The sequence below is a fragment of the Corvus hawaiiensis genome, chromosome 1, assembly GCF_020740725.1.
Source record: "Corvus hawaiiensis isolate bCorHaw1 chromosome 1, bCorHaw1.pri.cur, whole genome shotgun sequence".
Lineage (NCBI taxonomy): Eukaryota > Metazoa > Chordata > Aves > Passeriformes > Corvidae > Corvus > Corvus hawaiiensis.
In genome coordinates, this window is record NC_063213.1 from 94,855,300 (window position 1) to 94,879,250 (window position 23,951).

At 53.9% G+C, this 23,951-nt stretch overlaps 2 protein-coding genes, 1 long non-coding RNA gene and 2 gene segments (V, D, J or C); 4 read left to right on the forward strand and 1 right to left on the reverse strand.

Annotated features, from left to right (window-relative positions):
* Positions 1-35: 35 nt before the first annotated feature.
* Positions 36-3,887, reverse strand: LOC125331602. 2 transcript variants are annotated; one of them, XR_007206134.1, is made up of 4 exons: positions 3,810-3,887; positions 1,419-1,715; positions 1,180-1,335; positions 36-531 (listed from the first exon to the last, which is right to left on the reverse strand). It is a non-coding gene; the product is annotated as an uncharacterized LOC125331602 (long non-coding RNA). The 2 variants fall into 2 exon arrangements; XR_007206133.1 differs by lacking the exon at positions 36-531 and having other exon boundaries at positions 1,072-1,335.
* Positions 2,999-5,032, forward strand: LOC125331492. The gene is made up of 2 exons (XM_048315554.1): positions 2,999-3,050; positions 3,824-5,032. The coding sequence occupies exons 1-2, from the start codon at positions 2,999-3,001 to the stop codon at positions 4,564-4,566; spliced, it is 795 nt and encodes a 264-aa protein (XP_048171511.1). The 3' UTR covers positions 4,567-5,032.
* A 1,502-nt stretch (positions 5,033-6,534) lies between these two features.
* Positions 6,535-9,330, forward strand: LOC125334752. The gene is made up of 3 exons (XM_048321889.1): positions 6,535-7,157; positions 8,010-8,380; positions 9,001-9,330. The coding sequence occupies exons 1-3, from the start codon at positions 7,109-7,111 to the stop codon at positions 9,328-9,330; spliced, it is 750 nt and encodes a 249-aa protein (XP_048177846.1). The 5' UTR covers positions 6,535-7,108.
* Positions 9,331-20,538: 11,208 nt separating this feature from the next.
* Positions 20,539-22,805, forward strand: LOC125331592. The segment is given in 2 exon segments: positions 20,539-20,635; positions 21,028-22,805. Coding segments are annotated over 2 exon segments (393 nt in total).
* Positions 22,749-23,468, forward strand: LOC125334757. The segment is given in 2 exon segments: positions 22,749-22,806; positions 23,131-23,468. Coding segments are annotated over 2 exon segments (396 nt in total).
* The last annotated feature ends 483 nt before the right edge of the window (positions 23,469-23,951 follow it).

A 23,951-nucleotide genomic window follows, 5' to 3' on the forward strand; every position in this document is an offset into this window, starting at 1 on the left:
CTGCCGCTCGGCCGCCGGGGCCGCCTCGCCCCGCTCGTGCCGGGCTGCCGGGGCGCTTCCGACACCGACACCGGCACCGGCACCGACACCGACACCGACAGAGACACCGACACCGGCATTGACACCGACAGAGACACCGACAGAGACACCGACAGAGAAACCGGCACCGACACCGGCACCCTCGCCCCCCTGCAGTCGCAAAACTTCCATCATTCTCTTTCCCTATCTTTGCCCCCTGTCAAAACATCCCTCGTCTTTCACGACACCCTAACACCTTTTCACTGCATTCGATAAGGCAGGAAAATTCCTGGGTTTATAAGATATCACCTCACCCTTTTGAGGACTTTCATCCCCACACAAGTGTCAGTCATCATACCCTAATCTTGAGTGAGGAGGTTATACCAAAGAGGGTTTTGCTGGGAGTCCTGCAGCCAAAGAGAAGCAGTGTGTCTGACTCTGGGTATAGGTGTTTGCACGAGGTGCTGTTCCCAGACATGTTTGCCTTGAAGGGACTCGTCTAAGGATGGTAACCTAAATATATTTATATGAATAAAAGGAATTACTAGTTTGATCGATGATGATAATGATTAGGATAAAAGGTTTTAATCCGAATTATTTACTACAATGTATAGAGAGTTATAACTACCAGAATAGTGCCCTATTCATCAAATCAATAACTTCAAAGTTAGCTTAACAACTATTAAGTAGATATTGATGTAACTCACAATACAAATGACCATGGGAAAATCTCATTTTCCCTGCCTTGAGAAGTGACTTGGAGGGGATCTCCCCCCTCAAGGAGTGTATTTCCAACGTACTCCTAGAAAGGTGTGTTAGACCTCCCTGCCCTTTCAAAGTGGCACTGGGTTTTTATAGCATAAAGTCAGGCAGATGTTGCTCGTCGAGCTGCGCCACCTCAGCAGCCCTTAGCTCAGCGGCTTTAGGGAAGTTTTCAGTACTATTGCTTGTTGGTTCCTTTGTCAGGAACTCTGCCTGCCACATCGTCACCAATGTTAGTTTGTGTCAGGAAACATTATTCTCCTTCAGAATGTTTAATTTTGGGATTGATGAGTCAGACTGCTCTCAGCACTGTGCAACACCAAAACTAGTGTGACTCCCCCCCTTCCCCACCCATCACTGATCACTTTTGCAAATAGGGCAAAGGTTGAGCTGCTTTACCCCTCCCAAGGCAGAACATCCTGCTGCATCTTCTTAGAAGGTGGCACAGAGGTGTGTTGTGGATTTAGTCTGAGAATGATGTTGTAACACACTGATGGTTTAGTTCTGGCTCAGTAGTGCTTACCCTCAGTCAAGGGCTTTCCAGTGCCTCATGTCCTGCCAATGACAAGGTGCACAGTAAGATAGGAGGGATCATGGCCAGGACACCTGATCCACATTGCCAAAGGGATCTTCCATACCGTATGATGCCATGCTCAGTGTATCAGCTGGGGGGGAGTGGTGCAGGAGGTGCCAATCACTGCCCCGGGACTGGCTGGGCATCGATCCAACGTGCAGGTGGTGCTCAGATCCAGTGTGCAGCTGGTGCAGCTGAGGGCTTCTTGCTGTCCTTCTGTGACCTCAGCGGCATCAGTGCCAGGCAGTTCTGCTGGCAAGCTCAGCCAGGGCTGACTCTTTTCCTCGTGGATGTGCTTTTGAGCTGCAGCTTGGGAGTAGCTGAGGGCCAACCTCATCCCTTTATCACAAGGTCATGGGCACTGCAGAGAAGGGAAGAGCAGGGGAGATTTGCACCTAGAATTTCACAAGACCTAACAGAGCCTCCCTCATGTTTCCTTTATGACCAAATTAGTGACAAATGGGTTCGGGCATAAGGTGTGCGGAAAAGTGCCTGTCCTACCAGGCTCAGAATTGTTATTTTCCTGCAAAGCCCAGGCCTAGTAAGAGAAGTTAGTAGGAAGACCCTGTTAATGGTAATACTGTTAATGTTTTCATGAACACCATGAGTACTGGAAAGTGGGGAGCTCTCAGAAGTCCATGGATAACACACAGTGAGAGGAACAGGCCTTGACTGTCAGGCACAGCTCTTCTTCAGAAGACATGGACAGACCCCTCCCAGAAAAGAGTGAGGGATTTCAGGAGACACCCAGCAGAACATGAGACAGCAATGAGCACTTGCAGCAAGGGAGGCCAACTGCGCCCTGAGCTGTATGAGTCCAAGTGTTGTCAGCAGGTCCGAGAAGGTGACCCTGTCCCTTCAGCCCTTGAGAGAAAAGGTAACCCTTGGGAGTACTGCATCCATGCTGGAGATCCTTGTTCCAAGAAGGAAATCGACATCCTGAAGCAAGTGCATCCAAGGCCACCAAGTCAATTAGAGGCCTGACAAAGATGACATGCAAGGAGAGGACAATGGCTTGGCCTGCTTCTCTTGGAGAACAGATGTCTCAGGCTGACGTTCTTGCTTTCTAGCACGACTTTCTGAGAGGAAAGAGAGAAGATGGACCTGCTCTCTGGAGTGCTCATGAGATGGAATATGGGGAGTTTTATTAAGCAATAGTCCAGAAGAAGTAATAACCCCTGGCCCTGATGCCCACATGCCCATGTGCACCTCTTTCCTCAAACTCCTTTGGCCACAACACAGCTCAGAGTGATCGTCGTGGGGCTGCAGCTGAAGGGAGGTTCTCTGCCATCTCCAGGATGTTTCCAGCCCCTGTGCTCGGAAGCAGCTCCGGGAAGCTGCTCCATCTCCTGGGCCGGGGCGCTGCTGCTGCCTCAGGCTGCAGCTGGTTCTGTGCAGGCTGATTCTCGCCGGGACGTCCTTGCTGGAGGAGGGGGAGAGTCCATTTGCCAAGACACCAAGCTGTGCCCGTGCAGAGCCCCTGAGTGCTCTGAGCCCGGGCGAGAGCCAGAGCGGCACCGGCGCAGGGCTCAGCCCCGGGGCGGAGCTGGCAGCGAGGGGGAAGGCAGGCGAGAGAAGGAAAGGGAAGGCGAGGGGAGCCGGGGCTGGGCGGGGGCAGCGGTGCTCGGGCGGCGGAGCGGCGGGATGCGGCGGTGTCGGGGCGCGGGGCTGGCGGCGCTGGCCGCGCTGCTGCTCGGTGCGCGGGGTAGCGGCGGAGAATGAGGGTCGGGGCTGGGTTTGGGATGTTCCCCAGGGATCCCGGCGCGGGGCTGCTCTATCTCTTTCAACGTCTCCTACCCCCTTCTTTGGTCATATCTCTGTCATATCTCATCCCCCTTCCCGAACCCTCCAAGTCCCCATCTCTCTTGGCATGAGCCTGCTTGTGTCTGTGCCTGCTTTGCAATGCACCCTTCTCCTTCCTCTGCATGCTCAGCTATTATTGCCCTGATCAGAAAGCCCTCTACCCTTCATTGTAACAACTCCTTTCCCTGTCTACTCTTCATCCATCCACCCACACAGCCTCACCCTTCCTTCCAAGCATCATCCCTTGCCTCTCTTTCTACTCCGAGACCTCTCTCATAGCTCCCTCTGATTGTTTCATATCCATAACTTTGATCTCCTGCATGTCTCCTTTATTCCATACATCCACACGTCCCCCTGTGCATCAAAAGTCATTTTTTCTTCTGAATTCAGACTATCATAATTCCCTGTTGCAAACCCAGCCCTCCTGTCCATTTTCCCTCTTGCTGTCCATCCCTCCATGCAGCCGACATTTCTATTTCTCCATGCATCAATTTCCAACCCACACCAGCACCATTATCCATGCTGTAAAAGGTGCATTCCTCCCCATCTTTTTAAAGACTGGCTCTGTCTCACTGCCCCTGCTCCTGATTGTCTCTGTGGGAAAAGAAACAGCAAAGCTGAACGATCGTAGCTGAGCTTTGGATTTTCTTACTCCTTTCTTGGCAGTGGCTGGTGGCAGAGCCCAGGTCCAGCAGGAGCCACGGCTGGAGACCACCGAGAACACCGGCATCAACATCAGCTGCTCACACCCCAAGATACAGAGGATAGAATTCATCTACTGGTACCGTCAGCTCCCGGGCCGAGGACCTGAACTGCTCGTGAGCGCTAACAAAGAGTCCAAAGAGCTGCCGGACATTGCGGGCGGTCTGTGGGTGTCGGCAGATCGCCGGAGCAGCGCGCTGTGGCTCCGGCGGCCCCGGCGCGGGGACGCGGCCGTGTATTACTGCGCGCTGGGGGACACGGGCAGAGGAGCCGGGGCTGCGGCCGGGCACGAACCGCCGCGGGCGGGGCCGGGCGGGGCCGGGGCCGCAGCGCCGCCCGCGGCCAGCAGGGGGCGCTGCCGCTCGGCCGCCGGGCCTCAGGCGGCTCCGCAGCTCCTTCCTGCGCAGCGACCCCGCGCACACCGCGCCCGACACAGCCCTGCACGGCCGCCGGACACACGGCTCGCACAGCCTGCCCCCTGCGCTTACACACTCGGCACGCACTGCCCGGCCTCCCCTCCGCCCCTCTGCCTCCTCTGCCTGGCAGGAAACTGCTGCGGGCTGCGGCTCTGCCATGGCCTTTGGCCCTCTGGGCGCGTGCATTGCTCTTCTCAGCCTGCTTTGCAAAGCAGAGCTGCTCCTTCAGGCCAGCATCTGTGGTGGGAGCTGACAAAGCAGCTGCGCTGGCAGGCACACATGGTCTCATAAATGGAGTGCCGTCACCTCAGTAGGTCCCAGCGGGAGAGATGTTTGCAGGGAGTCTTGCTGAGGTGACAGGGAAATCTCCATCTCTGTCCCTGGGGAAAAGTCTCTGCCTCGTACTGGAACGTGGATGAGAAGCCACTTTCCCATCTAGATGTGTGAGGAGGGTGTACTTTGAATCCCACCTGGGGCTGGAATTCGCTTCTCTACATTTTCTTCTCATCCTCGGCTTCCCCCAAACACCCTTGGATGAGCATTCAGCATCGTCCTGAAATAGTAGAACATCTCGGAGGGAAAACAAGGAATGTGTTGGATTAGAGGAGCATTTCACATCATCGGAGGGCTCTGTCACACCCACCTTCCACCTGAAACGGATTGGTCCCTTTTCCTTCACGTTTGTCACTTCTCAGGCAGCCTGCAAAGCAGATGCCAGGATTTAGCAATGCTGCAAGCGTTGCAGGGAGACACCTGAAAGACCGAGCTGCACATGAGGTTTCCCTGCAGAGACTTGCTCTAGAGACCCCATTTGCTTTGGGGACAGGAGCCGTTCAGCATGATCAGGAACTGCCTCACTTGAGCAAGTTCAGCAGAGGCCACTGTCAGGGCATGTGCAAGGCCAGGGTGTCTGGTTCTCTAAGGCTCACATCACGTCCATTTCCCTTGCCAAGGGAAGAACAAGGAAAAGGGAAAGTGACAAAGCACACAATGACACCAATGTGGCAGTAGGTGATAAGGGAGAGAAGGAGGGAGCTCATCAGGTTCTAATTGATGGGTCATTAGGAAACTGCTGTGAAGTGGCTCAGGCTGAGCTTTGTCAGTGACAAGAAGTGACAAGAGGAATGTTGGGCTTCTCATGGGATACCCTTCCTTCTCGAACCAGGGTAGAAGAGCAGAGGAGTCTGCTGTTGTGCTAAGTTCTTTATTTCATAGTCTCATAGCTTTCTTGAAGGCAGAGTTCAAGGGGGTTACATGATAAAGCCAAGCAACAACAGCAAACAGCAGGCAGAAAACAGCTTCTTCTTCTAGTTCTAGTTTCTCTATAAATTTTTTCTTACAGAAGTGTGGATTATGTTTGTTAACTGACCAATAAGACTAACACATTAGTCTAGTTTTTCTTTTCTTAACCTATCCCGGTCTAATTCTAGCAGTCGTGAATCTTACACAAGTGTTACATAGGTATTACACAGATTTGCATTTACAGTTTCTATCAGCTCTTATTGTTTATGTGAACACTCTATCTAAAAAATATGAAGCACATAGTTCTATCTATATTTTGTCTAAAGTAAAGAAATTCTGTGAATAGGCAACACTGCTGTAGTAAAAACTAAGTTTAAGGTCTCTGCTGCAGCTTTTCAATGTTTAAGGCACTTAGCATATATTTCTACTAAAAGTTAAAGATCTATATTTCTATTTCACTTTGGTGTGACTTCATGTATCTCAGCTTATCCAAAGGTTTTAATTCAGCCCCTGAAATCTGACTTCCCTTTCGGCCTGAGTCCAGAGAAGCTTTCACTGCTACAGAGGAACATGACAACAATGGAGGTTTGAGCGGGTCTTGTGGGATGAGGGAGCTGTCAGCAAGGAAAGCTTGTGAGGTTGTGGAGCCATGATGAGAGAGGACACACAAGGCCTAGGAAAGGACAGACTGCAGTGATGTGGCCCTGGTATCTCTTCTCAGCACAAGTGCAGAATCCTCATCTCCCTGTACGTGTCTTATTGTCTTATCTCTGTTCTGAAGCTTAAGAAGGCACAAGCATCAAAGGAGCCCATAACAGGGTAAGCTTGATCCTGCTCTTTCAGCTGGAAAATCTGTGACAGCCTCAGGACCCTCCACTTCTCTAGAAACCCCTTCTAAACCATGGGGAGGTGCAACAGTTGCATGAGAATGTTCCTAATATAACCAGTATCATTACCTGTATTATTTATTATTCACGTCATTCTAGAGGGGTTTTTGTGACAAACCCGTTTTAGACGAAACCAAAATGACCAGTATGGGATCACTCTGGAGTTGACTCAGAAAAGGGGGTAGGAGGAAGGGAGCTGGGACAGAGGCATTTGTACCAGGCATGATGAAGAAGGGCAGGGGAGAAGCAACAGAGAGAGAGGAATCTGATGTTCCCAGAGGAAATAGCAATGACCCCACAGAGCTGAGGACACCACGGGAAGATGAGAAAGCTCACTGGGGAAGAAGCCCTTGACCTCCCAGATGCCCAGCACTGGGTGTGCAGCAGAGCTGGTGATTCCAGCTGGGGAGGTGAGGACTCCACTGCGAGCTGAGCGGGAACAGCCCCTTCCCATGACTGAGGCCCCAGAGGCACGGAATGGTCAGAATGCCGGTGGCTGAGGGAGGCACGGGGGCAGCTGCTGGAGGAGGGAGACACGCAGAAGGAGCATTTCAGGCACTGGAAGGACAGGTCATTTCTCTGCCCCGCCTCCGCTCCTTCCTTTGCTGCCCCCAGAGAGTGGTTTCCGGCAGCTCTGTTATCTCGGGGCTGGCAGGTGGTTTCTGACTCTCCCTCACTCAGCAAACACGCAGCTTGGTCTCGGCATGCACCTCGCCTATCTCATCCTCACGGTCTTCCTGGGCCAGCTCCTGGGTAAGTCCTGGCTTTTCCCTAAGGCACCCTGCTTCTTCCCCCCAGGAAAGCCTCAACAGCCTTACCAGGATTGTGTGGGGAAATATCAGTGAATAGAGGGAAAGGGCTGCGAAATCTCTGCTTCTGTTTGTGTTTTTGGAAGTGTTTTCTCAAGAAGCTCTTAGATTTGTAAAGGAAAAGGGAAGGGAGAGAAGAGAAACCTCAGAGTCCTTCACTGTCTTTTCTCTTGCCTTCAATCCACCTCCTCTGCCTCTCTTCTGATCCTCCTGCAGTCACCACAGGAAATCTCAGCTGTCTCTGCAGTTGTATATTGCTCCTGTTTTAATGCAAATTCTGAGATTCTGTCAAACCTGCCCCAGGTACCTCAAAGTTCCCATTTCATTACAATAACAGGGTGTCCCATTCTGCCTCCAGGCTGAGCCAGCTCTGCCGTGGCTTCCAGTGTTCTTTGGGCTGGCACCACAACCAGGGCTCCCTCTTTCCAAGCTCAGCATTGTGTGTACTCAGGGATCTAGGAGCCCTCAGAGGTGACAGGAATGGCGAAGCAGGATGAATCCTTTTGCTGCACCTCGATGGGCTCCTCAGACTGCTGGAGGGGGGCGGCTTCCAGCACACAAAGTTCAGGCAGGACAGGCTGTTCCCTGATCATCTGAGCAGTCGGAGCAGGAGACAGACACAACACAGCTCTCCTTTGGGTCATGCAGTGCAAAAAGAGCTCCCAACTCCTGCCCAAAATCTCTCAGGACTCTTCTACAAGGCAGAAAGCTTTCTTCAACCAGGGTTTTGCATCCCATTTTGATTTGCTACCCACAGTCCTTCCCTGTGGAACTGTTGACCTTCACTTTCTTCCAGGCACCACGGGGCAGATCATGGTCACCCAGGAAGATGGACAAGTCATAGTGAAGCAGAGACATCCCTTCCAGACCACTTGCACATACCAGATCAGTAATTTTAGGGCATTGCTCTGGTACCAGGTGCAGAAAGGCCAAGCCCCACAGCTGGTCTCCTATCACACAGGACCTGGCGCCAAGCACAGCGGCCGTATCACCACGCACCTGAACACCACGGGGAAATACAGTGTCCTGCAGGTGGAGGAAGTGGAGGTCTCTGACAGTGCCTTGTACCTCTGTGCTGTGCAAGACACCCTGGTGCAGGGAACTTCCTCGGCTGTGCAACAACCCAGGGGAGGGAGGGAGGGAGGGAGGGGATGTGTCTGTGTGAGGGTGAGCTTGGGGCAAGGGACCCTGAGGTCGCCCCGATGCTCACCAGACGGGACCTCCCCACGTCTGTACAATGGCCTGATGGTTTTCACCCCATCCATGCTAGCACTTCCCTCGGGAAAATATTCTGGACTATTTTGACTCATTTCCACCCTGTGCAGTCTCTAAGTAAAGAAAAATTGCCCTTGTGCTCCCCTGGGACCTTGTCGTTCCACACTCCAGCCCTGCTGCTTTGGCCCCACACGTCCTCAGCAGAGCCCAGGGCTGGTTCTGTGTCCCTGCCTCGTGTGCTCTTGGAGCAGCCCCGTTTGCATGGACACACGTGAAGCACAGATTTGTGTGGGGCTCCACACTGCTGTGCACGAAGCCGTGTCTGTGCATGTGTGTCCCTCACCGCGAGGGAATTTCCTGACTGGGCCAGGGATACCGAGCACTGCTCTGGCCCTGAGCAGCACAGAGAGCAGCTTGCCAGGGTCAGAAGGAGCCTGAGTGCAGCTGAGTGGGGACGGCAGCTGCCCGCTACAGATGTCTCAAGGGAAGAGGCACTGAACTGCAGCCCCTGTCTCCTGAGCCCTCCCTCTCCTGCCCCTCCAAAGCTCACGCTCCGCTGATGCTGATTTCAGGCTCACCAAGGACGGTTTCACTCCAGCTCGGAGGATCAGTTGAACTCGGGACAAACAGCACGGGCGCGGCTTCAGCACGGCTGGCAGCCCCCGTGCCCTCCGACCCAGCCGGGACACAGCCGCTCTCAGCAGCGCTGCGGAGGGCAAAAGGAGGAGCTGTGCCTTGGGGGCACGGCGAGAGGCTCGGCAATCCTGCCGCCCGTGGGCTGCCAGTGGCGGAGCGGATCTGCTTCCGATGCAGTGTCGGTGCTGTGTGGGATGGGACGCAGCTGTCTCTTGTCCCTGGCAATGGCAAACGTCCTTGTGTCGCTCATTGTGGTGGTGCTGTGAGAGGCGGGGTCTGAGCCCGGCCGGGGCGGAGCTGGAGGCGGAGAGGAGAGGAGAGGAGAGGAGAGGAGAGGAGAGGAGAGGACAGGACAGGACAGGACAGGACAGGACAGGACAGGACAGGACAGGACAGGACAGGACAGGACAGGACAGGGATGCTCGGGCAGCGGAGCAGCGGGATGCGGCGGTGTCGGAGCGCGGGGCTGGCAGCGCTGGCCGCGCTGCTGCTCGGTGTGTGTGGATGGTGGTGTCGGGGCGTCCGGGTCGGCGGGCTGTGTGAGACCGTCCCCAGCCCAAAAGTCATCTCTTACCCTCCTGATCCTTTTCCTTTCTTATTTACCCTCTGTCTCCTCCTCCGCTGTCATGCTTTCTTCCCTCAGTGAAGTAATTGCTTCCCACTTTGCCTTTTTTCTCCATGTCTTTATCCATCCATCCATCCATCCATCCATCCATCCATGTATACCTCTCAGCCAGTCTGCTTTTGTCATTTCGTTCTGATTTTCCTTCAAAACATCCCTCATACGTTCTCGTCCTCACCCAAACACTCTCCGAGAAATAATCTCTCCATCCTTTATTCTCAAAACATACCCCAGTTAGCTCTGATCTGTCCTCCTCGCCCATCTCCCCCTGAACCACATTTTCTGTTTAAGAAAAGTGATTCTTCTTTTCTCCTTGGCAGTGGCTGCAGCCAGAGCCCAGGTCCAACAGGAGCCACGGCTGGAGACCACCGAGGGCACCGGCATCAACATCAGCTGCTCACATCCCAAAATCCAGAAGACCGACTGGATCCAGTGGTACCGTCATCTCCCGGGCCGAGGACCCGAACGCCTCGCGGTCACTGTGAAGGAGTCCAAAGAGCTGCCGGACATTGCGGGTCGTCTGTGGGTGTCGGCAGATCGCCGGAGCAGCGCGCTGTGGCTCCGGCGGCCCCGGCGCGGGGACGCGGCCGTGTATTACTGCGCGCTGGGGGACACGGGCAGAGGAGCCGGGGCTGCGGCCGGGCACGAACCGCCGCGGGCGGGGCCGGGCGGGGCCGGGGCCGCAGCGCCGCCCGCGGCCAGCAGGGGGCGCTGCCGCTCGGCCGCCGGGGCCGCCTCGCCCCGCTCGTGCCGGGCTGCCGGGGCGCTTCCGACACCGACACCGGCACCGGCACCGACAGAGACACCGACACCGGCACTGACACCGACAGAGACACCGACACCAGCACCGGCACTGACACCGACAGAGACACCGGCACCGGCACCGGCACTGACACCGACAGAGACACCGGCACCGACACCGGCACTGACACCGACAGAGACACCGACACCAGCACCGGCACTGACACCGACAGAGACACCGACACCAGCACCGGCACTGACACCGACAGAGACACCGGCACCGGCACCGGCACCGACAGAGACACCGACACCGGCACTGACACCGACAGAGACACCAACAGAGACACCGACAGAGACACCGACACCGGCATTGACACCGACAGAGACACCGACACCGGCACCGGCACTGACACCGACAGAGACACCGACAGAGACACCGACAGAGACACCGACAGAGACACCGGCATTGACACCGACAGAGACACCGACACCGGCACCGGCACTGACACCGACAGAGACACCGACACCGGCATTGACAGAGACACCGACAGATGCACCGACAGAGGCACCGACACCGACACCAGCACCGGCACTGACACCGACAGAAACACCGACACCGGCATTGACACCGACAGAGACACCGACAGAGACACCCACAGAGACACCGACAGAGACACCGGCACCGGCACCGACAGAGACACCGACACCGGCACCGGCATTGACACCGACAGAGACACCCACAGAGACACCCACAGAGACACCGGCTCTGACACCGACAGAGACACCGGCACCGGCACTGACACCGACAGAGACACCGACAGAGACACCGACAGAGACACCGACAGAGACACCGGCACGGCATTGACACCGACAGAGACACCGACAGAGATACCGACAGAGATACCGACACCAGCATTGACACCGACAGAGACACCGACACCGGCACCGGCACTGACACCGACAGAGACACCGACACCGGCATTGACACCGACAGAGACACCGACAGAGACACCGACAGAGACACCCACAGAGACACCGACAGAGACACCGGCACGGGCACCGACAGAGACACCGGCACCGGCATTGACACCGACAGAGACACCCACAGAGACACCCACAGAGACACCGGCTCTGACACCGACAGAGACACCGGCACCGGCACTGACACCGACAGAGACACCGACACCGGCATTGACACCGACAGAGACACCGGCACGGCATTGACACCGACAGAGACACCGACAGAGACACCGACAGAGATACCAACACCAGCATTGACACCGACAGAGACACCGACACCGACAGAGACACCGACACCGACATTGACACCGACAGAGACACGGACACCGGCATTGACACCGACACCGACATAGACACCGACAGAGACACCGACACCGACAGAGACACCGGCACCGGCATTGACATCGACAGAGACACCGACACCGGCATTGACACCGACACCGACAGAGACACCGACACCGGTACCAACATTGATACCGACAGAGACACCGACAGAGACACCGTCACCGGCATTGACACCGACAGAGACACCGGCACCGGCATTGACACCGACAGAGACACCGACACCGGCATTGACACCGACACCGACAGAGACACCGACACCGGTACCAACATTGATACCGACAGAGACACCGGCACCGGCATTGACACCAACAGAGACTCCGACACCAGCATTGACACCGACAGAGGAACCGACAGATACACCGACATTGACACCAACATTGACACCGACACCGGCACCGGCACCAGCATTGACACCAGCACCGGTACCGACATCGGCATTGACACTGGCACCGGCATTGACACTGACACCAGCACTGTCACCGGCACCAACAGAGACACCAACACTGACACAGACACTGGCACTGAAACCGACACCGACATTGACACTGGCATTGACACTGGCACCGACACCAACACCGGCACCGACAGCAGCACTGACACTGATAGTGGCAGTGACACCGACACCAGCAGCGGAACCAACACCGACACCAGAACCGGCATTGACACCAATACCGGCACCAGCACCAGAACCGGCACCAACATCAACAGGAGTTCAAGCTCCCCACCCATAAAAGAAGGGAATGTAGTGGTCATGGGCATCTTCAAGTGCTCCTCACAGTGGCTCAGTGTTGAGACCATGAAATTATTTTACAGAACTCAGAATCGCTGGAGTTGACCCCAGGAGACAGGATAAAAGCTGGACTGAACATGCTAACACCCAGCCTCAAAGGCTGTGAGGTTCCTGCTTGATGAGTGGTTGGGCATCAAGTTTGCTAAATTGCCCTAAGGGGCTGGAGGTCTGAGGTGTGTGGGAAGAGGCTGTGCCCCTCAGCAGGTCCCCAAGGAACTCTGTGTGGCTCCAGTAGCTGTCTGAACTGTCCAAAGCCCATGGTCAGAGACTTCCAAGTAAGAGAGTGAAGGATCGGTTCTGTTCCCCTTCCCTGGCTGGGCTTGGTAACTCTGGCTTTGGGGTTCCTTCAGCACAAAAATACAAAAGACAAGAAAGAGGTGGAAGAGAGAGTAAGACAGGGAAGTCAAACACTGGCCATGGTTTCAGAGAACCCCACCTGCCCTCCTTTGGAAGGGCAGCACTGGATGCTCAGCACCTCTGAATTCAATGGCCAGGAGCTCTGTCCTCAGTCCAGCATCAGCTTCTGGATTCCTGGGGGTCCTTGTGAGGGCTGCACCAGTGGCTTTAGCATGGAGGACACCTTCTGCCACCATAGTGGTTGGTTATGCAGGAGATATCAGAGCCCCCAGAGTTGATGGGCACTCCGCCAGAGCTGAGGATGCTGCCAACAGCAGCGGAGGTGGAGGATCCCACCACGGTGTTCTGTGGGAAGGAGCTGAGGATGGGCCCGGGCAGGGTCACCACCACTGGGGAGGGCTGGATGGCCACGGTGGAGCTCTGGCACTGCCTGACACAGCACTCATTGCAGCTGTTGGCCAGCGGGCAGGGGCCACAGGGCTGGCAAGGATGGCAGGGCTGGCACTTCTCTGTGCAGGACATGTCTTAAGGCATGAGGGGCAGCTGAAGAGAGGGCAGGGAGGAAGAAAAGCATGGGGCCAGGAGGTGGAGGCTCTGCAGAGATGTATGAGGGCTTATTGGCCTCATCCTGCCAGGGCTCAAAGAAAGCCACCAGCTACTATGCAGCCACTGCCCAGCCCCAAGTCCAGATGCCACCTGATCACAGTCCCAGCCTCCCTCCATGTCTAACCTTCTGCCCTTCCCATGACAAGAAGCCCCATGAGCTGTCATAGGAAAAAGCCAGTCTCAGCTGAGACAGCTTTGAGTTGAGACCTCCTTTTAGAGAAAGCAGAGGAGAAAGGGTTTCAGACTCACCTGAATCCCAAGGAGAATGAAGCAAGAGAAGGGGATGAGAGAGCAAAGAACTGGGCTGGTTTTTAGCATGGACTTTTACTGTCCCAGGCTGACAGAGGCATCCCTTGTAGAGGTGATCTTTTTCTGACAAACTCATCTTGAATGCAAAACATCCCAGCTGAATCCATGGGCTGGGATTTGGCTTCCTGCATGAAGACTTTTTTTCATGTGATAGGATGAGAGGCCCAAGCATTTCTGGGTCAAACACATCAGTGTGGGCAGAGGACTCAGATCACACACTGGAAGAGTCCAGAAAAGGCAAATTATGTCAGTCTTGGTCACTCCTTTGGGATCTTGTTGGCAAGAAGTGGCCGGTTCCTGGGTTTGACCATATCCCACCTAACATTCTATCAGTAAAATTCTGCTGGCCTGTTTTGTGTTTTCCTCTTCTGCATCAGGGAGGTGGCATGGCAGAAGAAGGGGTGCAGGGTCCCTCCCTGATCATATGTCATAATAAAGAGGTTGTATTAGTAAAATTAGTAATATTAAATTTAGTAATACAGACTAAAACCAGGAGATAGCTAGGAATTAAACCTTGCTTCCTTTCAGATGCTAGGAATCCTGCATTCATACAGCATTATACAGACCCTGGTGGATTTTCCAAAGACAACCAACCAGAAAGACCCCAACCAGAAAGAGCTTCTGCTTCCCTCCCACACCATGGTGCCTTTTATTTGGTGTAACAAAAAAACCCCAAACAAACAAACAAAAAATCATACATTTTCTCCTTACATGCTGAAAGGTTTTCTGCCATGACACCCACCCACAGGCTGGCACAGGGCACTGTAGGGGCTTCCCAAATATTCAGTGCAAGGCCTAAGAGAGCAGACGTGTCTTGCCCATGATCACTGACTCCTCGAATACAAAGTTTTCTTTAAAGCTCCCAATTTGCTTCCCCTCTGTGCAGTCTTCAAACAACACAGTTAGCCCATTTGGGGCCTTGCCCTTGTCCAGAATGTTCCAGAATCCCTGATGGGGTTACCCCAGGGCATCCCCAGCTGAGTGCACAGTTTGCCATGTTTCTGCATGTGTTCTCTTGCCTGGACTTCTTTGCATGCTAGATTTCTGCAAGTGGTTTTGGGTGCAGATTTTTGCATGAGTGACATGAGTCAGGGCACACGAGCATGTGTGTGTTTGTGTGTGTCCCTCCTGACACGGGAACATGCTGCTCACAGCAGGGACTCCATCTATTCCTCTGCCCACAGGTTCCACAAAGCAGCCAGGCCCAGAAGGAGACTCAGTGCAGCTGAGCAGCAACAGGTCAAACCTGGCAGAGATCTGCCCACAGCAGACGCACTGAAATGAAACCTTGTGTATCTTCAGCTGTCTCTATCCTGCACCTGCAAAGATCAGTTTTCCTGCTCATTTCAGGCCCCAACAATGATGTCTTCATATCATTTTGGATTCTTAGCTTAATTCAATGTGAAAGTATTTGGAGTGCATCCCCACAGCTGGAAGGCACATCTCTGTTCCTCACCAGCACAAGACACAGCTGTTGTCCCACGTGCTAGAGAGTAAATAAGGATAGGGTTTGCCTTATGAGTTCCTTCTTTGAGGCAAGGGAGCATTACTGGCTCATTGTCAGCATGGTATCCAGTAGGAGCCCCCAGGCTCTTTTCTGCAAATCTGCTTAGCAGCTGGGCAGTTCCCAGCACATACTGGTGCATGGGGTTGTTCCTCCCCAGGTGCAGGACATTGTCCTTGTGTCCAAAGGCAGAAACCTGAGTACCTTATTGCCCTCCCACAGGCATGGCACCAAACCAGCTCCTTCCCACTGAAGCTTTCAAAGTGCTCATATTGGCTGGGCAGTCTGTCACAAACATCTGCACCATCATCCCCTTGCACTGAAATCACTGGTCATATGAGTCATTGAGGAGCAGTGAGCCCGGGCACCTTCTAGGAATCGCTGGGTCCTCGAGGAACAGTGGCTGCTTTGGCCAGGGGATGTTCACCACCTGGGCAGATTTCAGCTGAGGCTCTTTGATTTACAGGGCCAACCCCACCTTGCAGCCTTGGCTGATAAAAAGTACATTGCTGCAGAATCAGATGCCCAGCAGTGAAGGTCTCTCTCTATTGTAGTCAAAGTATGCACCAAAAAGAGAAACAGCAGAGGGTCAGGTGTGGATACAAAAATGCTGCTAGCAAGGAATTTCTTGCTATTTTCTAAGCCCGTGAGAGACTTTTCTCTCTCACAGAAGAGGTAGCAGAGTTCTGTAAACAACCAAACACCTGCAACCTTGAAAAGTCTTGTTTATAGTACAGTAGAAAAATATTTTGACAATGGATGTTTTAGGATTTTAGCCAATCACCCCAAGGGGTGGCTGATCCTTTGTCCAATTAGACTATGAAGAAAAAAGTCTATAAAAGAGTTTGTAAAATAATTAAATAAATCAATCTTGCTGCACAATTCCTGCCTGCTGGATCTTCTCTCCTCCTCCCTACAGTCCACGGTGATATACCCTAGGGTTGCAGTAATACTCAGGATTTGCCAGGAGCCTGGAGAGGGAGAGTGCTGCTCAGGAGCTGCTCTTTGGCACTTCTCTGCTCACCAGGGTTTTGCCTCCTGTTCCTGTCCCCGTGCCCGTCCCCATCTCAGTCCCTCTCCTTTTCACTGTGCCAACAGTGGCTGGAAAGGCCCAAGTCCTGCCCTTATGCCTTGCACAGGTAAAGAACTGCACTGGGGATGGGGCTGCAGATTCCCCCTCCCCACCATCCCCTCAGTTTGCTCTCCCCCAGCCAGCACTAAGCCAACCCATTGGAACCAGGACTTCATCACCCTATTCTAGAAACTTTTGTGTTCACCCATTAAGATAACTTTTCCCCACCAATCAACTTCCCCCCTTGTCTCCTGAGTCGTCAAGTGTGGAGAAACACTGAACAGCTGCTTCCGAAATACCATAGGGTAAACTAAGAGAAACCCAAAACTGTTTGAAAAGAACATGACACCTGTGTTTCCCAGACCCCTGAATGCTCTCAGGACGCTCTGAGGAGCTGTTGTGCTTTTAGAAGCCCGCCCACCATCAAGGAGCAGACAAAAGCAGACACACTCTGCAGCGAGGTAGAGACATTACCTCATACAGTAAATGTTATGAACAGAGAAGGAAGCCAAGGGAAAAGTACAGGAAGCCACTGAGACTGTCCACTCTCTGCTGTGGAGACAAGCAAAGGCAAAAGGGCCTCATTCCAGCCCTCCCAGAGGCGTGACTATGTCACACATGCTCTGCACTCTCTGCAGGGTGCAGCCATTTCATTGTACTACCAAGAGTGTTCTGCTTTGTGCTGAGAGTCTCTCAAACGAAAAGAATTCTTGAGCTGGGAAAAATGATCTTCACAATGGCTGTGCCAGCATGTGTCCTGCTAATCCAGTCAGGTGGGTGTATTCATGTCCTTCCTATTGTCTCTCATGGTTTTTAATAAGTTACTTGGAGGTCTCTACTGACAAGACGATGAGGTCAGGGAGAAATATAGAAGGGGGATGGATGTAGATATCTGAACTTTCCATTTCTTTGGAAAGACAGCAAAGATTGGGGAAGTCTTAAACAGAGAGCAAGTGAGAGAAGGAAGCAAACTTCTCTGCAGAAACCTTTGTGCCTGTGTTGCAGGTCTTGTTGGAGGTGACCCCCTGAAGCAATTCTTCTCTGAGGTGCTAGTCAAAGTTGGGCAGCGAGTGGTTCTGCCTTGCCAGTCCACCACTGAGGAGAGCGTCACCACTTTGAATTTCTTCTGGTACCGCCAGTTCTCGGGAAGAACTTTGACATTTCTCCTGCAAGGACTAAGAACTTCAGAGAATGACAGGTACCGCAGTGGCAAATTCTCTATGATGGTCTACAAAAATAAAACAGCCCCCTTAGAAATAGCAAGAGTCTCTCTTCAGGACACTGCAATTTATTACTGCGCTCTGAGGCACCACCTTAAGCTAAGCCAAATTTCCGTTCGTACAAAATCTGTGTCACCAACAGCGCAGGAGGGGTGAGGCTCTACATCCTCCAGCCTCAGCTGTGCTTTCATGCCTGAAATTATCCTCCCCTTCTTATATCAGCCTTTCCAACATCTCCCATCACAACTCCTCCCTATTTTTCTCAAAGTCCCCATCTAAGCAGAGGTATTCAGAGCAGTGACTTAGGCAGGACCATGGGACTCTTTGCAGATGAGCTGAAATGTGACTTTTCTCACTTCCTCATGCAGAAACAATCAACACATCTGGACGTAACATCCAGTTACAGTGTCAATCCTTACCTGCACTTCCAGGGAGCTGACACTGCAGAATCCAGTGCTGCTGGGGCATCCTGTCCAAAGCCTTGACCAGGCTGTGGGCAGAGCCAGGGGATGCATGTCTCTGCCTTGCTCCTGGCCAGCCCTAGCCCTTAACACAAGAACCCAATAGACCACAGACCCTCATCTTGCTCCTCTTTGCAGAGCAGCAAAAGAAGACAAAAGCAGCTTTTACCTTAATGCCTTCAGCACTGGGCAGGGTAACCTTCTCTGTGCTGCACATGGTTAAATGATGAGATCCTCCCACATCCCAGTCAGCACAAAGTCTGCTTCTTTGGAAGATACTAATGAAGAGAAAAACTAAGGATAGCCTAGTAAAACTACAAAATACCTATGCAACCAATAGCATTGCTGTCCATGAGGCAAGAGGTGCTGTATATTTAAAACAGTGACTTGAGATCATCAGATAATGAAACTGATTGAAGACAAAGGTGAAGATGATGACCAAGATGGGAGTTTCCCCTGGGTTGGGCTCACTGTTTGGTAGAGTTGGAAACTCAAAGGTGAGTTGATCTGGGCATCCCAGAGCTCAAGTAGAACTCAGCTTGGCCTATTCTACAAGGAGAACTCCCAGAGCTGCATTGTTTCTGTTGCTCACAAGAGGTTTTCCCACCAGGAAACCTTAACTGCAGTACACTGGGGATCACTGTACTGCCGGGACCTGAAGAACACCTTCTTTTGTCCTGGCAAGAACAGGAAAACGCATCAAGGGTGCCCTGGAAATTTGTCTGGTTTCTCTTTATCAGCTCTCAGCTTTTGCCTGGAGAACCTGCACCGGTGCTTGGTTACCTTCACACTGTGAGGCTGAACTGTGGGTGCCATATGCCATAATTCCAAACAGCTCCTTTCCTTCTTCTTTCTCTGAGTCTTATTTCTGAAAATGATGTATTATTGAATGGAATAATTCTTTTCTAATTTGGCATCAGCTGTCCTGGCTGTTTCTCCTCTCAGCATCTTGTCCATCCCGAGCCTACTCACTGCTGGGGCAGTATGCAAATCAGAGAAGGCCTTGATGTTCTGTGAGCACAATTGAGCAACAGCTAAAACATCCCCCTGTCTGTGTCATCAGCACTGTTTGATCACAAATAGAAAACACAGCACTGTGCAAGCTACTGTGAAAAATAATTAACTTTATCCCACCGAAAATTAGTACAGCTTTTTGAACTGCCTCAGGTTCCATTTCTCCAGCCTGCCGAGGTCCCTCTGGGTGGCAGCACAACCGTGCCGTGTAGCAGCCTCTCTTACTACTCTTGTTTCATGAAAGAATTTGTTGGGGTTCATCTTTATTTCCATCTTCCAGATCATGGCTAAAGATGCTAAAGAGGGCTGGACCCAACAGTGACCCCTGGGGTGCCTTGCTAGGAACTGACCTCCAACTAGGCCTCATGCCACTTATCACAGCTCTTGGGGATCATCTGTCTGTCGACTGTTCAGTCCAGATCACCATCTACTCATTCAGTTGAGACTTCATCAGCTTCTCTTAGGAGGACCTTATTTTGAAGGACAGTGTTGAAAGCTTTCCTGAAGTTAAGGAAAACAATACACACTTCTCTCCCCTCATCTACAAAGCCAATGATCTCAGGATAGAAGTTCATTATCAAGTCTGTCAAGCATGAGTTCCCCTTGGTGAATCCTGCAAACATTCTTGTTCTTCATGTGCCTGGAAATTATTTCCTGGATTAGTTGCTCTGTCAGCATCTCAGGGCTTGAGGGAAGTTCCTTGGGTTCTCTTTCTTGTCCTTCTTGAAGATAGCAGTGCTTTCCTCCAGCAGTCCTCAGGTACCTCCCCAAAACACCATGATCCTTCAAAGCTTATTGAGAGCCTCCTTTCTCCAGACTGTTCCCCTGATTTTAATTCCTGAAGACCCTCCCTGATGCATGACATTTTGCCCCAGGAGGTGCTGGATCTCTCTAAGGCTAGAAGATACTGCATGAATCTCTCAGAATAGAGACTATTCTATTAATACCCCAGGAAAGGTGATAGGAAGTTATGAAATCTTACATGTGGGGTCATGCTGGGAACCCCACACTGTCACAGCCTCAGGTGGGACTCTACTCAGGACATAGAAGACAGCACAGGTCCCCACCCTGATGATGTTTTATGATGTTGCAGTATTTAGACTTCTGGTAGAGTTTTCTTAGAAGCACTGAGGCGTTGACACTTTCGAAAGGGCTCAGAGGGCAAGAAACCGGGACAGCGACGGAGGAGCGCGGGTAGCCCCGGGACCGCAGCCTTCACCTCCCGGGGCGCCTCTGCTCCAGCTGCCTCCGCCCCTCGCCGATCCCCCGTTCTGCTGAGCCCCCCCTTGTCCTGCGGCACCCGGGAGCCGCGGCCCCGGGGCCCGGGGCGGGCGTGCCGGGGGCGGGCAGAGGCGCCGGCGCTGCCCCGGCGAGGCGGGGCCGGGCGGGAGCGGCCCGAGCGCGACTCCGCTCGGCTCCTGGGCGGCTGCCGCGGAGCCGGGGCCGGGCACGATGTCGGCCGGGCTGGGGCCGTGGCTGCTGGCCTTGGCCTTGGCCTTGTGGCCGGCAGGTGAGAGCCGGGCGGGGAGGGCAGCGAGCCCGGGGCGGGGGAAGGAGCGACAAGGACAAGGTTAGGGACAGGGTCTAGGGAAGGCGCAGGGACAGGGGCAGGCTCTACCCGCGGGTTCGGCCGCAATATCTGAAGCAGGTGCGGCTCAGCCCCGGGAGGACTCGCAGGGCATCATCCCGGGCACGGGTGTTTTCCCCCGAGAAGCGGGGTGACGAATGTGGCTGTGTCTGGGCCAGGAGCACCGGGACGGCAGAGGAACATCCTCGGGCTCTGGGTGCGCTGCGCACGGTGCCTGTGCTCTCCCTCCGCAGGGCTGTGAGCACCGGGACACCGGGACAACGCCCTCGGTCCGTGCTCGCGCCCTGCCCGATCCCTGCGCTCTCCCTCCGCAGGGCTCTGGGCACAGCTGAGGCTGCAGGAGGCCGGCGGAGGGCTGCGAGCGGCCGGGGACTCCGTGACCCTCTCCTGCCGCGGGTCCGGCTTCACCTTCAAGGATTATTATATTTACTGGTTCCGTCAGGCACCCGGAGGCAGCCTGCAGTGGATATCCTTTATCAGCACGGGCAGTATAGAGGACTACGGGGCAGCAGTGAAGGGTCGGGCCAAGATTTCCCGGGACAATTCCCAGTCCGAGGCTTATCTGTCATTGCGGCCCCTGCAACCTCAGGACTCTGCCCGGTACTTCTGTGCCCGTCACACGGGGACAGGAAATGTAGATGAGCTTTAACACAAACCTCCCGGGGTCTGGCAGAGGTTGCGCTAGATGTCGGGAAGGTGAGAGCTGCCGGGGACCGGCAGCCGATGGGTCTCAGGTCTGCTCCCAAGAAGTCAGGTGCCATCACTGTGCACCACAGACGTTCCTGGCCGTCACTGCACACTGCAGGGATTCTGATTTATTGCAAATTTCGTTAAGAGTAGAATTGTGAGCAACTCTAAAATACCTTATCCCCAATTTGTTCCTGTTTCTTCCCAGCCTCATCCTCAATGCTGCATTCCTGAATTCTCTAGCTGTTCTCTCCAAAAATCAAAGGGAAAAGGGGGAATCAGGTGTGGGGTCATTTCTTAACACTTAATCACTGGTCTTCATCTCTACTGTTTCTGCTCCCTACCTCAGTCTGCAGTCAAATGGTTCCACCATGGTTCCTTCACAACAACTGCTGTCCTTCAAAATCAACCCTCTCCAGCCTGGATTCTCCACAGGCTCCACTTCCCCAGTGGCATGACCAAATAGTTTGTGAATATCTCCAAACATGGAGACTTCAGAAGGTGCCTGGACAACCTTTGGCACTGGTTGGTCACCCTCATGCTGTGAAAAAGTGTTTCCTGATGTTCAGTGAGAACCTCCCGTGATTTTTTGTTTGTGCTCATTGATCATTGTCCTGTCGATGGGCAGCACTGAGAAGAGCCTGGCCATGTTTCCTTGTGTTTCTGTATATTTATGACAACCCCAACCAGCTTCTGTATCTCCAGGGTAAGTAAACAGGGCCACCTCTGACAGCCTTTTTAACTTGGAGAGATGTTCCACTTCAACAGATGAAAACCAAAAAAGCTGAGGCTACAAGACAAGCAAAATGAAGAATTCATGCCCTACTTCTCCATCAACAGGCAGGTGTTTAGCCATTTCCAGGAAAAATGGTCTTTCTCACACAGAATGATTCCTTGGGAAGACAAAGGTTGTCATTCCAAATGACCCCTTTCCTCCTTTCCCTGAGCTTTATTTCTGAGAACCCTTTCTTACAGTACGGAATGCTCCTTCGCTTGGTTGGCAATAGTGGTGCTGCTACGTCCCACCCCAGCTTATTGCCCACCACCAGCCACTCACTGGCGAGACTGTGGGAGAAACCAAAAAAGGCCTCTGAGCACTGTTGAGGAAGAGGATAAAGAGCCTCGTATATAACGCTGTTTGCTCACAAAGAGAAAACAAAGCCCCGCACGCTGCTGTCTCTCGTCCCTTCTTGCACCGCCCCGTGTCCTGCTCGGGGCCCGGGGCGGGTGTGCCGGGGGCGGGCAGAGGCGCCGGCGCTGCCCCGGCGAGGCGGGGCCGGGCGGGAGCGGCCCGAGCGCGGCTCCGCTCGGCTCCTGGGCGGCTGCCGCGGAGCCGGGGCCGGGCACGATGTCGGCCGGGCTGGGGCCGTGGCTGCTGGCCTTGGCCTTGGCCTTGTGGCCGGCAGGTGAGAGCCGGGCGGGGAGGGCAGCGAGCCCGGGGCGGGGGAAGGAGGGAGCTGGAGAGAGACAGACAGGGACAGGGACAGGGACAGGGACAGGGACAGGGACAGGGACAGGGACAGGCTCTGCCCCGGGTTCGGCCGCAGTGTGGGAGCAGGCCCAGCTCGGCCCCGGGAGGGCTCACGGGGCGTTGCTCCTGGCGCGGGGCTTTGTCGGGAGGGAGCGGGGCGGCGGCTGTGGCTGTGCTGGGCCGGGGGCACCGGGACACCGGGACAACGCCCTCGGTCCGTGCTCGCGCCCTGCCCGATTCCTGCGCTCTCCCTCCGCAGGGCTCTGGGCACAGCTGAGACTGGAGGAGACCGGCGGAGGGCTGCGAGCGGCCGGGGACTCCGTGACCCTCTCCTGCCGCGGGTCCGGCTTCACCTTCGAGGATTATTATATTTACTGGTACCGTCAGGCACCCGGAGGCAGCCTGCAGTGGGTGTCCTTTATTAGTTACGATCCGACATATTTTTATTTTGACCAGTCAGTGCAGAGTCGGGCCAAGATTTCCCGGGACAATTCGCGGTCCGAGGCTTATCTCTCTCTGCTGACCCTGCACCCCCGCGACTCTGCCCGGTACTTCTGTGCTGTTCACACGGGGACAGGAAACCCAGCTGAGCTTTAACACAAACCAGCTCGGGTCTGGCACATCACCCACAAAATTTGGAGATGGTGAATTCCGAAGTGGTTCAGGGCTGTTCCCAAGAAATCTGGGGCCATCTCTGTGCACCACAAGTTATCCTGGCTTTTTATCAAGAGCTCCTTTCACCACAGTGGCATGTAGCATATCCGAAATCTCAAGTACAGTGTTTATCCTGTAGAGGTTGTTCAAAGCACAAAGCAGCCTGCTCACTCTGCCTTCCTTTGGTCTCCTTCTTCCCCAGGGCACTCAAAGCACCTGGCCTTTCACAACACCTTTGCTGGCTTCCTTTGACCCTTTTGGAGGCCATCTCCTTGCACCACTGAGAGCAAAGCAGTGATGCAATGGGCCTGCTTTTCTGTCAGCTGCATTTCAGGGTGATGAGATCCAAGCAACAAGCTCTGCAGTGTGGTGGCCAGCAGGGAACACTGGGACCCTCCGTTGCACTTACAGCTCCAAAGCCTCCTG

Coding starts and splice junctions, on each gene's coding strand:
- LOC125331492 (XM_048315554.1), top strand. CDS start 2,999: ATGCGGCGGTGTCGGGGCGCGGGGCTGGCGGCGCTGGCCGCGCTGCTG. Junction 3,051..3,823: donor GCTGGCCGCGCTGCTGCTCG/GTGCGCGGGGTA, acceptor CTTTCTTGGCAG/TGGCTGGTGGCAGAGCCCAG.
- LOC125334752 (XM_048321889.1), top strand. CDS start 7,109: ATGCACCTCGCCTATCTCATCCTCACGGTCTTCCTGGGCCAGCTCCTG. Junction 7,158..8,009: donor CTTCCTGGGCCAGCTCCTGG/GTAAGTCCTGGC, acceptor ACTTTCTTCCAG/GCACCACGGGGCAGATCATG. Junction 8,381..9,000: donor GGGGATGTGTCTGTGTGAGG/GTGAGCTTGGGG, acceptor TGCTGATTTCAG/GCTCACCAAGGACGGTTTCA.